The following is a 16114-nucleotide window of genomic DNA, read 5'->3' as shown; positions in this document are numbered from 1 at the left end:
GCATTCATAATGTCAGTCGCAGGTGGCCATGGTAAATATAAATTAAGGCAAATATAAATGGCATGGTAAATATAAATTATTTAACCAAAGGTTAAGTAATGCATACAATTATAAATAAATGTGGACACAGCCCTTTATTTCCGTATTCCGTTTGACAATATTTAGCTAAAGATGGTGTAATCAAGGAAAAAACTTTGTTTTTAATGAACATCATTGCTGTTTGTTGTTCTGCATTTACCAAAGAAAACAAGTAATAAAATAAAATAAAAAAACTAAATATTTTCCTTTCAATGCTCATCGTTTAATTTCTGATTAAATCGTTTTTGGCTGTAGTCATTTAAAGTCTTGATTATTTCAATTCATATACACACAATAGAAGCAAAGCATGGAAAACATATTTTCATTTAATTCTTTAATTTCAACGTTAAAGAAATCATTTCATTTAAACGCTTAGCCTATTACGACCAATGTATAGCTCACAATACAGTTTCTAGCATTTAAAATTATTTAAACACATATGCACAGTTAAAAAAAACTCTACGAGTCTACGATACCCGGGTATGTCAGTGGATGTTTTGGAATTCATTCTTTCAATCCAAATTATGTAGGCGAGCTATATGTTAGAAGCAGCGGAGGTAAACTCATATGCTGGTTGTTAAGGCAGAATGTCAATGCAAATAGGCGACAATGCAATGCAAATATAATCTTATGGTGTATTTACAGTATATATGTGACCATGGACGACAAAACCAGTCTTAAGGGTAAATTTTTCGAAATTTAGATTTTTACATCATCTGAAAGCTGAAGAAATAAGCTTTCTATTGATATGTGGTTTGTTAGGATAGGACACTATCTGGCGGAACAACAACTATTTACAAAGCTGGAATCTGAGGGTGCAAAAAATCTAAATATTGAGAAAATCGCCTTTGAAGTTGTTAATCTGAGGCACTGTAGCAGGCCATCCACTCACAAAAATAAAGTTTTTATACATATACAGTAGGAAATTTATAAAATATCTTCATGGAACATGATCTTTACGTAATATCCTAATGATTTTTGGCAAAAAGAAAAATCGTTAATTTTTACCCATACCATCTATTTTTGCCGATTACTTAAAATGTTCCCGTGCTACTTAAGACTGGTTTTGTTGTCCAGGGTCACATATGATGTTTGTGTAAAGGTGATTCGAAGCACCGCGATTATCCTCTGTTATTAGTTTTGAGCGGCAGTCGTGAATGTCTAGCTCATTTTCAGTGGGAGACATGCGGTAAGCTGCAAAACGCGAGGGTTTCGTTGGCGGCACGGAGGTGGTGCGCAGCAACTCTGTCCAACTGCCAAGTCTGGTGAAAGGGCCATAACATACATTAGAATGTCATGACTAGCCAATCAAAATCAAGCATTCAAAAGCGCTGTGCAAATTTGTTCATATGAGATTGTTTGCCATTGACATTCAGTTTTTCCACAGTAGAGCACACTTTCCTTTTAAATGCTTTACACAAGCAAAACAGGCTACCAAAACCACTCGAGTATCACTGTTGTGACTCGATTCTGTTGTGTTGTGGCTCTATTCCGTTGTGTTGTGACTCGATTCCGTTGTGTTGTGAACTTATATTTGCTTTTTAAATTTCACTGTCATGTGCACTAGTGGTCCACCGTAATAAACTCCCGGGCGCTCTGAAAAGAGGGAGAAAGCGACGCAGTCAGCGTTTTGCACGCATTTTGTAGATGCGACATGTGAATGGCCGCTATCATTTCTATTAAACATTAAACAGTAAGCTACTTAGATTGCGCTCTTTCACAGTAGAAACTGAACTCGAGCTTGACTTCTGTCAAAGGGCAACTCACGCCTTCTTTCATTTGATTGGACAGTAATCCTCGCCTTTCTTCATTTGATTGGCCAACTCAATCAGATTGACACTTACGAGCGCTGTTAAACAGCTGAGGAAGATCAGATCTGAGATCAGTTATCTAAGCGTTTTCTACTAAATTGATATTTTTTTCACGACAAAACTACCGAGGTCTGGACCTCGGGGACCTCAAAGGTGGGTACGGCCATGCACACCACTGCTGCTGACCAAATGAAGACTAAACTTGCGACGTCTTCAGAACGTACTGCGTTTGCTGGGATGTGGCTTATTAAATGTGCAAGGAAAGCTGTGCGCAAAACGCTCGACCAAATGCAAAAATGTGCTTTCGTTGCTGTCATTCAGAGGCGTGGGCCAATGGATGGGCCTGATGGGCATAGTTCCACCCATAATAAAGAATAGAGTAATTATACATAATAATTTATTATAATTGAGTAATAATACATATATACATAATATTTTATTTATTAAAGTAAGTTATTTTAATCTAATTACAAACATGCTTATAAGATCTTAAATCATAAATACATAAATGTGTTGGTAATACTTGATGCTGTGTTAGGCGATTAGAAGTAGATTACAGTGTTTGGGAGTTTAGTCCTTAAACGTTTATTATTATTATTTTAACACTGGAAAATAACACGTTGTAGGTATTTGATGTGCGTTTTTGTGAATATTTTACATAATCACTCAGCACTCAACATACCCAGTTTAAAAGTCACAGCTTGCCACTGATTTGTGTCACTAATCCGGTGTTGTCATCATGGTGCGCATCACATCATCAAAACTCACATCATTAGTTTTACATTTTTCTGCAGTCGAGGTTTGTACATACAATATATTACAGTAAAAACACAAACAATAAAGGTGGTTACTCACGCCAACAACTAGAGGGGTGAAAAAAACCCAGCACAGTTTCCACCACAGGCATGGCTTGTATCCAATCATCTCTTGGATGTTATCATAAAACTTGTTCACACCTGAAATAGAAGGAAATCACATTCAGGTGATTAGCTCTAATGGGACTGTCTATTCAATCTTTAGTGTTACAATGTATACAACGAATACACTGATTCATCAATCGATGTAGATCAGCAGTAAGAATGTGATGAGGAATAAAAGGGTTAAGGAACTAAAAAGCCGAATCACAGGCAACCTGGCCGGTTCCAGGACAAGCAATTAGAAATCCTACAGCTAGACAAGAACAACAAGACACTAATGTTATTCTGGTGTAAAAAATCTGACAGTGTCCTGTTGCACTTGTGTGAAATGATGTTTGACCGTTGCAAAATGCAGGTTAATTTAAGCTTTTGATCGCCGTGTTTCCTAGGATGAAACCTGTGATCTTTGCGTTGCCTTTGCAATGCTACACCAACTGCACTTCAGAAAAAGTAAAAAGCTCCACCATTTTTTCGCTTGTAAAGCACATAAGTTCATGTTCTTTCCTTAAAAATCTAGAATGTGCACATCTTTTACATTTCATGAATACAGTTTTCTGCAGTACCAGTTTGTACCAAATACACAGTCGTCCATCCAAATGAGTACAGCCTCACATTATTTTTTACTCTTTTTTTAATTTATCGACTTTCTTAATTTATTTATCATGCAATGTAGCCATTTAAATCAATCAATCTGGTATTGTCTACTGGTATTGTCGCATTGTATACTGTAAAATATAGGCATTTCAACACAAACGTTATAAAGTAATTTTGCTGTTGTCCTGCATGAGTCTGTCTTCTTACGAAACACTTACAGTTACAATGATTTTTGGAAACTGCACATCATTTTGTCACCTATGCGGCTTACAAGGTTTTTAGTCTAAATGTCTTATGGTATATATTTTATATACCTTTTGAGTAGGCTATTTTGATACTTTGTCCTTACATAACTCATTGACACTAGGCATGTAAAATATGGCTGATATGGCATTCACTGTGTGATCATAGACACACATACCTGTTTAATTAAAAATATCAGTCTGATTACAGTCCCGCAGATAATTATTTTGGCTTAATGTACATACATAAAATATAGAATATTATGTATTACATATACAATTTAAGAATGAAACATTTACAAAAATATTATACATTAAATGTAAGCTGCAAGGGCTGTCACGATTATGAAATTTGGCTGACGATTAATTGTCTAATAAATCATTGCGATTATGACGAATAATTGTCTGTTTTAGAGCTTTGACTTTTAACTCTCATACATTTTTATTCAGCTTTGAAAAGACCATATTGTTCTGAATATAAAGATTATGTTCTTTTTCTTGTTAATACATAGGAAAAAATTGGGTCATCATACTTAAGGTTTGGGCTTTTACCTGTCAATAATACAACGGCCAAATACTTGTAAATTCAGTAAATTGATCAGGAGTGAATTGAAGCCACCATTAAAATGCTATCAGTCATAGAAAAGCTTCTAGTCTATTTTTTCTCACTTGCAAGACTACAATAAACGTTTACTTATATGTTAATGAGATTTTGGTAGACTGGTTTTCACACTGAAATAATATTAAATTGTACTGCAGGTTATTTTTATGGTATATGCTTTAGTTTTTTTTAAGTGATTGTGTTGTGGTGGTACATTTTACAAGTATTACCATGCTTTCGTTACAATATATACAATAAAATATGCAATATGCAGATGCACTACAGCTCCCCCTAGTGTCTTCTATAGAGATGTGCAATAATTGCGATGATCTGAAACCATCTCGATGAGGTCAAACAATCGCGATGAGACGATTATTTAATAATCGTGACAACCCTAGCTGCATGCATGATTCATGAGCAATGAATCTTGAGCAAAACACTGTCTTGCCTAATGGGCCCACAGCACAACAGAGATCCTATGCGACAGACAGAATCAGTCAGACAAGCAACAACTGATCACAGTCAAGAAGCTGGTAAGGCAGTGGTGATGTAGCAGTCTCAAGTGAAAGAAATAGCAGAGCCTGAGAAGGAACTATGAGGCAAATCGCAGCCAAGATAGCTCTATAGAGCTCCGGAGGTTGACGTCACGCAATCTGAACTCCGCCATTTTGGCAGGCATTCAGGGGAGCGATAGAGTGGCTGTAGCATTGGTATTGATAGTGGTCAAACAATAATTTAAAACCAGGCTGTATAAACTTTTCACATCGTAGTATTTTAACATCTGCTGTGTGCCAGGATGCCTGAACAGGTGGGGGAAAGCAAAGGGCAAATAATTTAATCATGTTACTAAGGATCCCGAATCCCAGATAGATGATTAAATGGTTAACTGCATGAAAACATGCTAACCAACACATGTCGCAGCTATCTCTTCCTCTATGTCGTTATGCTGCCAAATCCTAAACAAGACACATGAAGCAGCACTCGACCTAGTCCAGCTGTGCAATCGCAGTGGGCTCCTTACACAACCCCATCGTGTCTGACCACCACCCATGGCTTCAATGGCAGCTCATTCCGTTTTTTTGGGAATGTTTAACCTGCAAGATCAGTGATATAGCTATGCTGGCTACCTACAAACAAGGACAGCTAGGGTCGATTACGTTAGCTAACAACACAGTTGACTTACCCTTCCAATGACGACAAAGCAGGTTAAAGCCACAGAGTCCAAAGTTGAATATCCATTACAAAATTCACGTCAATTTTTACCACTCAGGCTTTTAAAAAGTCTCTGGAGTAGGACGATGAAAGTTGATGAGGTAGTTGTAGATATTAGGATTCTGCAGGTCAGGAAATGTATCCATTTCTTTATTGATACACGTTAAAAGCACCCCTGGGGCTTTATAGGGATCTGTTATGTTTAATCTATTAAGTTTTGCTATGCACAGGTCTATGTCTTTTGAATTAAAGTGTGCAGTGAACTCTGTTGCCTTGAAACTCATGCTGGCGCCATTCATTTTGATATTTGCTCCTGGCTGTCCTTGCCTGCCAACACAAGTCACCGCCATTTAATCATCTATTCTAAACAGAATAGGTCACGTGACTGCCAGAGCTCCATATACTGTGTGTTAGGGACTAAATAAAGAAAACAATCTGGACTCACATACCAGTCCTAAATCCAGATTGTGACATCAAAACCTCATGTCTCATTTCTAAAATCCTATATAGCATGTATATACAGTATATACAGTATGTGTTTGTAAGACTTACCATAGCACCAAGAGATTGAGATACACTCGAAGAACACCAAGAAGAGCAGACACATTCCACTGGCTGAGTAATAATCAAAGAGCTTGAACACATAGAGACCGCCCTACCACAAGAGATACACAATCAAATGAATGTTACAGTCTTTGCTAAAATATCAACTCCATACACTCATTTTTCAGAATGTGTAAGTAAAACCTATACTGTACCTGTGTGATATTTGACAGACCAATGGCGTAGGACACAACGCAGACACATGCGATGAAGATCTCCCTCCTCTTTCTGAGCACCCGGGGGAACTCGTCCACAAGAGCAGTAATGAAGCCCTCCACCGTGCAGAACTGCAAACCAATGTCATGTTGCATTTACATGGAAAATGTTGTATGTTTGAAGTGTCCTGCTTCAATGAATGACATAATGATACACTTGGTTTTGTTCACTTTGGATCCAGCATTTTTTTTTAAAGATTTTATTCTCTTTTTTAACAGTAAACTGGCCTGTACAGTACACAGAAAATGCTGGGTTGTTTCAACCCATTGTTTAGTAAAATATAGACAAAACAAACCGTTGGGTTATAAATTAACCTATGCTGGGTTGTTGTTATTCAACCATGGCACAGCGCATTGTCCATAAACCCCTGACAAACTTGAGTAGCTGTAATCAAGGCTATTAGATGGATCATAAAATTGCAATTTAACAGTTAACAGTAAATTCTTATTGGTTGCCAAACAATGTACAGACTCAATGAATGAAACTAAATTGAATGAATGTGGTCGCATATGTGTGTGCGTGTACAGTAGTGGCCCAAATGATGTCAAGTCTGAGTTCATATTTGTACAATATTTGCTTTAATTGCCCTCTCAGCTTAGATTAAACCATCGAAATGGACAAAACAATAAATCTTTAAAGGAGTAGTTAACTTCAAAATTTGCCTCAATTCACTTTCCATAGTAATTTTTATTCCCACTATGGAAGTGATTTTGATTTTGAAATGGCAAATTTTGAAGTAAACTACTCCTTTAAGGTATTTATAAGAAAACATATTTAGCAAAAAGGCAAAAAATACAAAAAGGCATAGAAAAACATTGACTACTATTCTATCTGTTACATTTTTATACTCCCATGTAGTAAAATGTTGTACCCATTTTCCTGGGCCATGACTCATTAAGCTTTTCATGTGTGTCATATGTTCTTTTTAAAGATAAACATTTAAAGATAACATATGTCATATGTTATCTTTAAATTCTTATCAAAACTTAAGTTAACTTTACACTCCATAACTATAAAACACAAAAACAACATTTTTAATATATCTTGAAAAATATATTTGAATTTATGAAAACATCCACAGTTAGACATCGCTTATTGCCATTTCAACAGTTTTGAAAGTGCCTAATCAAATCTGATTTTAGAGCTGGAACAAAATATTACACAATGAAATAATTTTGGTTAAAACAAACAATACAATGTTGTTGATCAAAAAGGTTGAGAATCAGTTTGGTCCTACACAACATTTACTAGAAGCTAAACTTCGGCTCATGAAACATCATCATTTTGACCAAAAAAGATCTTTAAAAGGCAGAAGCCGGCATCAAAGGACACGACTGGACAGAAGGGTAACTAAACTGACAACAGACCACCAATGCAAGCACATTTGTAGATCGCGTCTGTTTCTAGGTCAGAGCTTGAATATGTTATTTCTTACCTGACTGTCGATTCCCAACATGAGCAGCATGGAGAAGAAGAGAATAGCCCACAGTGGTGAGATGGGTAACTGCGTCACAGCTTCTGGATAGGCCAAGAATGCCAAACCAGGACCTGTGAGAAACACAGAACATCATAAAATAATGACTTCCTTGTTCCAGTTGTTTGAAATTCATGTTTTGAATTAAAATTAAAATTTACGTTTGTATTAATATGATGTTATAAAACATCACTACCTTAAGTGAAGTTAAACACTGGGGTGTTCAATGTCTACAGACAATTGCAATGTTATGATTATGTAATGTGAATTAATTACCTGATGCAGCTACATCAGCTATTGATCTCTTTGTCACATGTGCCATGAATCCCACGATAGAGAAAATCACAAATCCAGCAAACATGCTAGTGAAGGAATTTATGCAGCACACAATGATGGAGTCCCTGCAGGTCCAGAAAACAACACTTTTGTTATCAACTGACCTGACTCTTCTCTTAAGAGAAATGTTGAATTACGTAAGTGATCTATAGCCAAATACAAAAGCAACTGTAATTGGAGCTCTATGCATGCAATTTTCTTTGCATTCATATGCTAAAATGTCAAGTCTGATATTGGCCACATAATCACATTCAGATGGTTTTCTGTGGGGAATATTTACGTGTTTTGGTGAACACTGTTCACAGCAAAAAAAGAGAACCAATCTAGGTTAAAATACGATGAACTCTTCATACCTGTACACATTGTTATGGAAAGGGTTGTAGCTGCCAAGAGCAATAAGGGAGCCCAGACCCAAACCATACGAGAAGAAAATCTGTGTTGCAGCATCCAGCCAAACCTGCGATTTGACGAGAAATGAAACTATTTAGCGGCTAGCCTGGGTTCAACTGAGCATGTGTGAATGACTAAATCTGTAAAATCACCTCCGACTCCTTCAGCTTCTCAAAATCTGGAGTGATATAGAACAAGATTCCTTCGCGAGCCCCAGGCAGAGTCACCCCACGGATGAACAGAATAAACAGCATGAAGTATGGGTAGGTGGCAGAGAAGTACACAACCTGCAAACACATTGATTTCTTTGTAAAAAAAAAAAAAACTCCCCACTATATTCAAGTTGCGAATGAACATAGTCCAGCCAGAAGCCTTCAAGACAGGCCAGCATACAAAAACCTCTCACCTTTCCAGTCCAGCTCACTCCTTTCCAAATACAGAAGTACACAAGGACCCAGGCAATGGCCAGCGTTATAGCGAGTGGCACGCGAATCTCACCAGGTTTTTCTAAGCCATCGGTCATTTGATGCACATTGCGTCTATATGAGCACATCATGCGACACAATCACTCAACACAAGAAGACGTATAGTATGTATTCACATGCACAGATGTCAAGGAAGGTCATGCGCAAGGAATGTTTCTAAAATCTTACTCCCAAAACTCCTTGACAGCACTGGTGAGATTGGCAGTGTCTACTATGCTGTAGTTGGTATAGCATCTGTCTGTGTTCCAGGGATTGTTACAAGATTTCCATGGAAGCTCCTAGAATGAGTAGAACAAATGCTTTACATTCTCTTTTTCTCTTTAAAGATATATAAAACACAGAGACGGAATGCTTACAGTAGTAAAGGAGTTGTATAGGTAGTACAGGGCCCAGGCAATGATGACAACATAGTAAATGTTCAGCCAGAATGACAAAACGGCAGCAGCAAGACCAACACCTGTAATTGCACCCTGTGTTACAACTACTAACACAAAACCAAAGTGGCATCAGAGAAAACACTGTGGCATTTACGCGGCATTGCAGAAGTCTTTTATAAGCTGTACACTGTGCTCGATGTGGAAGCTCTATAAGTCTTCACAAATAAAGAGAGACAACTCAAGTATGTACCACACGTCACCAAACACTGCGCACTTCTAGAAAGCCATACTAGCAGAATTAAGAGATTAGAGCAGATAAAAAAACATGCCGGAAACAGTAATCGTATACCTTTGAACATTGGAGCCAGTTTCCAAACCCCAAGGCCGCCAATGGATGTGTACTGTCCGAGAGCGCATTCAAGGAAAAACAGAGGAACTCCCGCAAAAATGAGCGTCAAAAAGTACGGGATTAAGAAAGCCCCTGAAATTACAGAAACGCGTGAAAACTACCCAACAGTTTTGCTCTGCAAAAGCACACATTCACATGCAACACAGCACACCACAGTCAGTTCGCAAAGCTGCAGCTTGCTCTTACCTCCGCCGTTTTTCCCGCACAGGTAAGGAAATCTCCACACGTTGCCCAGTCCGATGGCGTAGCCTACACATGACAGCAGGAAATCAAATTTCCCACCCCAAGTTTCCCTGTCCGGAATGTCTTTCGTCTTCTTCTCCGATTTGTCGTCCTCGGTTTTGGGTTTGTCGTTCGTTGTGATCTCGTTCAGTTCCGTCACAACTTGTCCGTCGGCGTTTCTGGTGTTGTTTGTCGCCATGTCTCTGATTTCAGCACCAGTCCGCGCAGACAACAGCGGAGCTCCACACAAACACCCGCTCGAACCCGAGACCGCTTCAGTTAACCTGAAAAGACCCAACCAAACCGTGTTTTTCTTCCGTAAAGGCAGACAGTTGTTTGAAGAGCAAGTCGACACACGCACACAGACCTGTCGTCTTTAATTGAGACTGAGCTGTCTGTCATCACCGTCAATTTACACGTATTCATTTTTTTTTTCGATCGTGCGACCCTTCAGCCTCTTAGTAACGTGTCTTTCTGCCTTTGTTTATCGTTGATATAAATGCTTTCATAATATGCTTTCGTAATGCAAAAATAAATAATTAAAAGTAAAGATTACATTTTTTGCCACATTATATTTACAATGCAATACGAACTTTTCGTTACCATAAATTATTATTGCAATGTTTTAAATGAATCATGAAGCAAAATAAATATTTTGCAAATCTCCAATAGCCATAGTTTATTCGTTTCTATTCGATTATTTTGCAGCAAACAAACGATGCTTTCTTTTAAAAATTGTAAATAAAATATATAAAATGAGGGCGAGCTCTGCTGCCTTTTCCGATTTGTCTCCAAATATTGCCAAATCCTCGAACCAACATTTCAACATTTTTCACCTACTTACAGTGAATTTGAATCCTCTGGCAAAGGGAATTTTTCCGTGTGTAGTTTGAGGTATCCGTAGATTCCTCTCCAAGTTGTAAACTTCCAGTATTAGCAATGTGTCCAAAGAGTGTTGTGTCCATGTAAAGCGGTCTTGGCGGAGCTGTCCACGGGCGAGTGGTTCTGAATCCACCGAGCACAGACTGTTTGCGATTAGCTGCTCCTCAACATCTCCAGAGCGTCAATGTCATGTGAAAGTCAACACCCCCCACCACACACGCACACACAGATACACTCCTTCAGGTCAGCCACACCAGCTTTTACACACTACGCACAGTAAATTCAACGCATCCCTCTGTCTCAATACAATAACTCACACTTTATTTTGTAATTCAATTCCAAGTCCATTTGACTCTTCAAAATGTTTACATGGAATTCACGTTTCATGGATTATGACTCATATACGTTTGCGACTGCACGTCATTCAAAGGAACACATCCACTGGAAGGACTCGCAGTTTCCAGACCCTGCCCATGCACTTTAACCAAATATCATCACTTAAATATGGCTGTGGAACAGGTGAGAGCACTGAATCCTCCTCCTGGTGTGGGCAGACAAACATCATTCTTCATCTTTCACTTATGCCACTTCACCAGAGTACAGAATAATGAACGAAGTGACACTATATCTGCAGTGAGAAGTGTGAAAGTATTACAGAGCAGTCCTGTAAATACACATACAGTATATGTGTATAACATCCCCTTAACACATCTAGGTCCACAAACTTTCAAAATTGCTTCACAATTTCATAAAGGGGACCACATGATGTCAAAACTGTAAATGTCAGCAAACAGTGGCTAATAAAAAGTGCCTGTTGAGAAGTTTGGGTCAGAGAGGTTCAGATTTCATCTCCTCTCCCAAATCTTGGCTCAGAGTGGAGAACTCAATTGGCAGCAGATGGTTAACCAATGAGGGGTGAACTAACCTACTAATGATACATGAAATTTAGCATTTACAGTCCATCTGGCTGCATCTCCCTTTGGTTATACAGACTGTGAAAACATGGCATTTCTGGATGAAACCTGCACCTGCTGTGGACACATGAACTCTTCTGGGTGGCTGGTGACATTCAGACCCATTCAGAGAGATACTAATGACAGAGCCTCAAATATATTCAGAAAAAATATTTTATGTCAAGCATTAAAGTCACACTTCATCTTTAATTACATTGTGTTTACTAATATGTTTGGGAGATCATGGATTCCTTCCTATATCTGCCTTCTGAAATTGTGTTCACCAGCGAAACATATGTTGCATGATTCAGTCATATAAGTGATACTGTTCCTTTAAGATTAAGATTTAGTTACTGTATGAAGCATGTTTATGTTTCTTGACAAAACTTTTTTTTACACAAAAATGTCATCTTAAAGGGATAATTCACCCAAAAATAAAAAAACATGTTAATTACTCACCTTCAAATCTGTATACATTTCTTTGGTCTGCTGAACACAAAAGAAGATATTTTGAAGAATATAGGACAGTGTTGGGGCACTTTTGACAACCATTGTAATTTTTCTTACTATGGTAGTCAATGCAGGGTCCAAGAACTGTTTGGTTACAAGCATTTGTCCAAATATCTTTCCCTGTCTTCTAAGATATACATACAAAGAAATGTATACAGGTTTGGAACAACTAGATTCTTGAAAGAATTTTCAATTTTGAATGTAAATGAAATATATTTTAGTTGTGTTATGTGAAAGGTATTTTATTTGATCAATTGGTGTAAATGTAGACAGGAATGATGATGTAAAAGAATACACACAAGTCTATGTAGCACTTTTAAGATGCATATGCAAACAGCAATAATGCATGCGATCACATGCATGTTTTTAACATCATGAGAATGTGTCTCATTACTAACTTGGCCTTGATTTTGTTCTAATGCAATATGCAAATCCTGTCCGCTCTGAGAGACTCATTCGTTTTCTCATGTTACTGTATGATAAGGATTGTGTGTCTGACCTGCTTTTCAAACCTTGAACATTTGAAGAAATGACCATTAGTTTGTATAATGAAGACTAAGCAAAGTAAACAGTGTTCGGTGTGAACATTGGAGCCCTTTTAGGGTGCTGTATAAAAAAATATACATCCCTCAAAGCAGTATGGGACATTGAAATCGCTTTAAAAATTTTGTTCAAGTGTTGCTAGGCAACAGCAAAATGGTCTCAGCCTCCCTGTTCATATTAGTATTTCTGCTGCGGGTTTACTCCCATTGATATATTAATTTTTTCCCTCCTCCATTAGCACATGTCTTGTTTTTAGGTCTTTGTTATTATTATCATCTAAATCATGTTACAGGTAATATTTGCCAATACATGTTATTAAGAGTTGGGATGTTCTATATAAAATTGCTTTTCTCTTTTGCTTGCCCTTCTCTTCTCTTTCTTTTTTATGTGCACAAATCCTAACAGCACTAACAGCATGTTTGATAATAACTAGGATGAACTGCTGTTAATGTGCTGTCATCCATGTAAGCAATCTGAAATGTTGATTTCTGTATTAAAGATCCGCCGCCATGTCATGAGCACACTGCACTCAGACGTAGTAACAAGGAGCACATGTCAAATTGTATGGTGTTTCTGCAATCTCACTACACTGTGGCACTAATCTCCAGTATTCACCGCAATCACTATGGAAACTGACTTGTGCCACAGACCCGTTTCTGAAATCACATTACTGCGTGTGACGACACGTCTGCAGAAAACTCAGTTTTGATTGCATTATAAATCCTTCAGCATAATAGTGTAGCATAGTTTAATGCTGAATAATCTGATTAAGAATTCATAACAAACACCAGGCAATCTAATAAGAACAGATCATTGTTTTTCAAGGAAACATGAGTGAAATTACAAATTGGACTCTTCAGTCCACAGAAAGGCAATATCTTTGTTTCAACCAAAGCATACATTAGCAAACACATGCACACCCTTTGAATTTCACCACCAGCCTTTGGCTAAACTGTACGAAAATGCTCTTCATGGTTCTAAAGGGTTTATCTGCTTCAAAGGCTGATGCGTCACTCTGACCGTGCCGTCCTGTAGCCCCGAAATGAAAGAGCTCAAGCCTTCGGACAAGTTCTTCTGAGCTAAGCCCTACATTCTAGGGACAGTCTTGTCTTTTTTTGCTGTTTACACAAGGCACATTTTACACTTACATGTGCTGATGATGTCAGCTCCAGTCAGGCACGCTGCCACCTCCTCCCAAAAACATTTTCCTCTGGAGTGCAAAAGACAGTTCATCAAGACATTTAGAGATGATATTTTATAGCGTTATTTGCTCCCGAGCACAAATACGAAAGCGACACTTTTGTGTGTTTTTGGTTCATGCAAGCGCATGCAATGCAACAAAATGCTGAATGCAAATACAGCACGAGATGATTCTACTACACTGATGATTGCCTGCAGATGATTCTTTCTGGGTTATAAAATGTAAAATGGCATGCACACATTATGATAGCTTTCTGATTTGTGATGTAAAAACACAAGGGGAACAGACATCCTAAATCTGAAGAAGAAAAATCCCCTCCCTCTCTGTGCACGTTGCTGTCACCCCAATTCTTTTCATCAAATGGCCGTGAGCGTGCCTCGCATATGAATTCAGCTGATGAGTGAAATCTGCGCCCAAAGAAAGGCTGCCGGCGCTTTCCAAAGTCACATGACGCTTAATTAGGAATTCTACTACATAAGAAGGCTGGAATTCTGCCAAACATACTGTATATTAGTCGTCTTGGTCAATGTGCCGAATGTTGCGAGCGCAGCTGCCTGAGGTGCAACACTGTGCTGCATTATATCTGGCTGGAAACAAGCGGAGCTCCAGATATCCAGCTTGTGTCTAAACAGCCTGTGAAGGTAAATCTAATTCTAAATGTGAAACTTCTCCTCGGGTGAGAATATTACGTGATAATTCGGTCATCACTTATTCATCCTCAGGTAGTTTAAAAGCATTGGGAACCATATGAGAAAAGTCCATATCATGCAATATACAGTATTCCAAATTTTTTGAGGTTGTAAACAAGATGCTTCAACACTATTTTTCATAGAAAAAGAAAGTCAAAGTATTGAACAAGAATTCTAATTTCTGGGTCAACTATTACTTTCAAAACTGTGTAAACATATATCTATAACAGCAACATCATACAGTTTCACGATAGACTGTAATCCAGCTGCACTGCTGTCTTCAGGGTGCTGGTTAGACTGTGCCTTTGGAAGACAAGAAGATTATCTATAGCATGCTAATTACCCCAAACACATGTTATTATTCTGGGGATAAGGGATGCATTGCTGTTCAACAATCTCATATGAGAAAATGAAATAATCCTGGATGACCATCCTGATCCTGTGAACATGCAAACCTGCTTTCTTCCAAACATTTAAAGTATTTATTGAGCAAGTGCTGTCAAGCTCTAAAACGAACAAAAAAGTCATAGCTTTGTGTGAGCGAGAAACCAAAATATACAGGAATCATGTTTACATTTTTTTCATATTCTCAATTTATAAAATTAATCTATTAATTTGGGGAAGTACAAATAGAGCATCAATTTAGATCAACAGGATGGAATATTTTCACTGAATAATGATCACATGGACTACTGTGTTCTTTGGACTAAAGGCTGTTTGAGTTATGTTAGAGATCTTAACAACTCTTGTTCTGTTTTATTGAGAAGACTATAATAGTGGCCAAAAGACAAAAACATTTAAACATTTGTACAAAATTATTTGACAAAGAGACAAATGACTACATATCAGGAAATATAGCCATCTAGCCATCTAGATTAACATGACTTTCTTTCTTTAGCTGGACTCCGCTTGAGTAGTTTTAAAGCAACACTTTGTAGTTTTTCGACTGTAAAATAATGTCTCAAAAATTATTTCAGTGGTAGAACAACCCTTAACCCGACGAATTGCACTACCGCTGCTACCTGAGCAGCCTCATATTGTCAGGGTTCTGGTAGACGGAGAGCACACCACGGAGGTAGATAAGAAAAAGTAGTTTATTTCAAAAACAGAAATATCAAAAAACAGGTAAGTATTTCAAAAACGGGAATATCCAAAAACAGGTAAGTATTTCAAAAACAGGAATATCCAAAAACAGGTAAGTATTTCAAAAACAGGTATATCCAAAAACAGGTAAGTATTTCAAAAACAGGAATATCCAAAAACAGGTAAGTATTTCAAAAACAGGTAAGTATACTTATCGGGGTAAAGAATTGCAGTGAAGACAACAAGACTGAACAGGGAAGAACAAAAAGGTGCAAACTTAAATAGA

General features: G+C 37.8%; 1 protein-coding gene across 1 annotated transcript in view; it reads right to left on the bottom strand.

Moving 5' to 3' along the window:
• The window catches only part of slc6a1a (solute carrier family 6 member 1a), a 32952-nt gene extending 21476 nt beyond the window's left edge, over window positions 1-11476 (bottom strand). Inside the window, exons 1-13 of the mRNA XM_057319834.1 lie at window positions 10812-11476; window positions 9932-10251; window positions 9686-9817; window positions 9316-9416; window positions 9128-9237; window positions 8881-9013; window positions 8627-8761; window positions 8438-8541; window positions 8025-8149; window positions 7710-7822; window positions 6214-6345; window positions 6008-6110; window positions 2745-2845 (exon numbers count right to left, since the gene is read on the bottom strand). Of these exons, the coding sequence (XP_057175817.1) occupies window positions 2745-2845; window positions 6008-6110; window positions 6214-6345; window positions 7710-7822; window positions 8025-8149; window positions 8438-8541; window positions 8627-8761; window positions 8881-9013; window positions 9128-9237; window positions 9316-9416; window positions 9686-9817; window positions 9932-10166 (1524 nt within the window). The 5' untranslated portion in view covers window positions 10167-10251; window positions 10812-11476. The remainder of the gene's footprint in view (window positions 1-2744; window positions 2846-6007; window positions 6111-6213; window positions 6346-7709; window positions 7823-8024; window positions 8150-8437; window positions 8542-8626; window positions 8762-8880; window positions 9014-9127; window positions 9238-9315; window positions 9417-9685; window positions 9818-9931; window positions 10252-10811) is intronic.
• Window positions 11477-16114: the final 4638 nt, after the last annotated feature.

The sequence above is a fragment of the Triplophysa rosa genome, linkage group LG21 (genome assembly GCF_024868665.1).
Source record: "Triplophysa rosa linkage group LG21, Trosa_1v2, whole genome shotgun sequence".
Lineage (NCBI taxonomy): Eukaryota > Metazoa > Chordata > Actinopteri > Cypriniformes > Nemacheilidae > Triplophysa > Triplophysa rosa.
The sequence above is the reverse complement of the archived record's forward strand: the minus strand, read 5'-3'. Positions and strand labels throughout refer to the sequence as shown.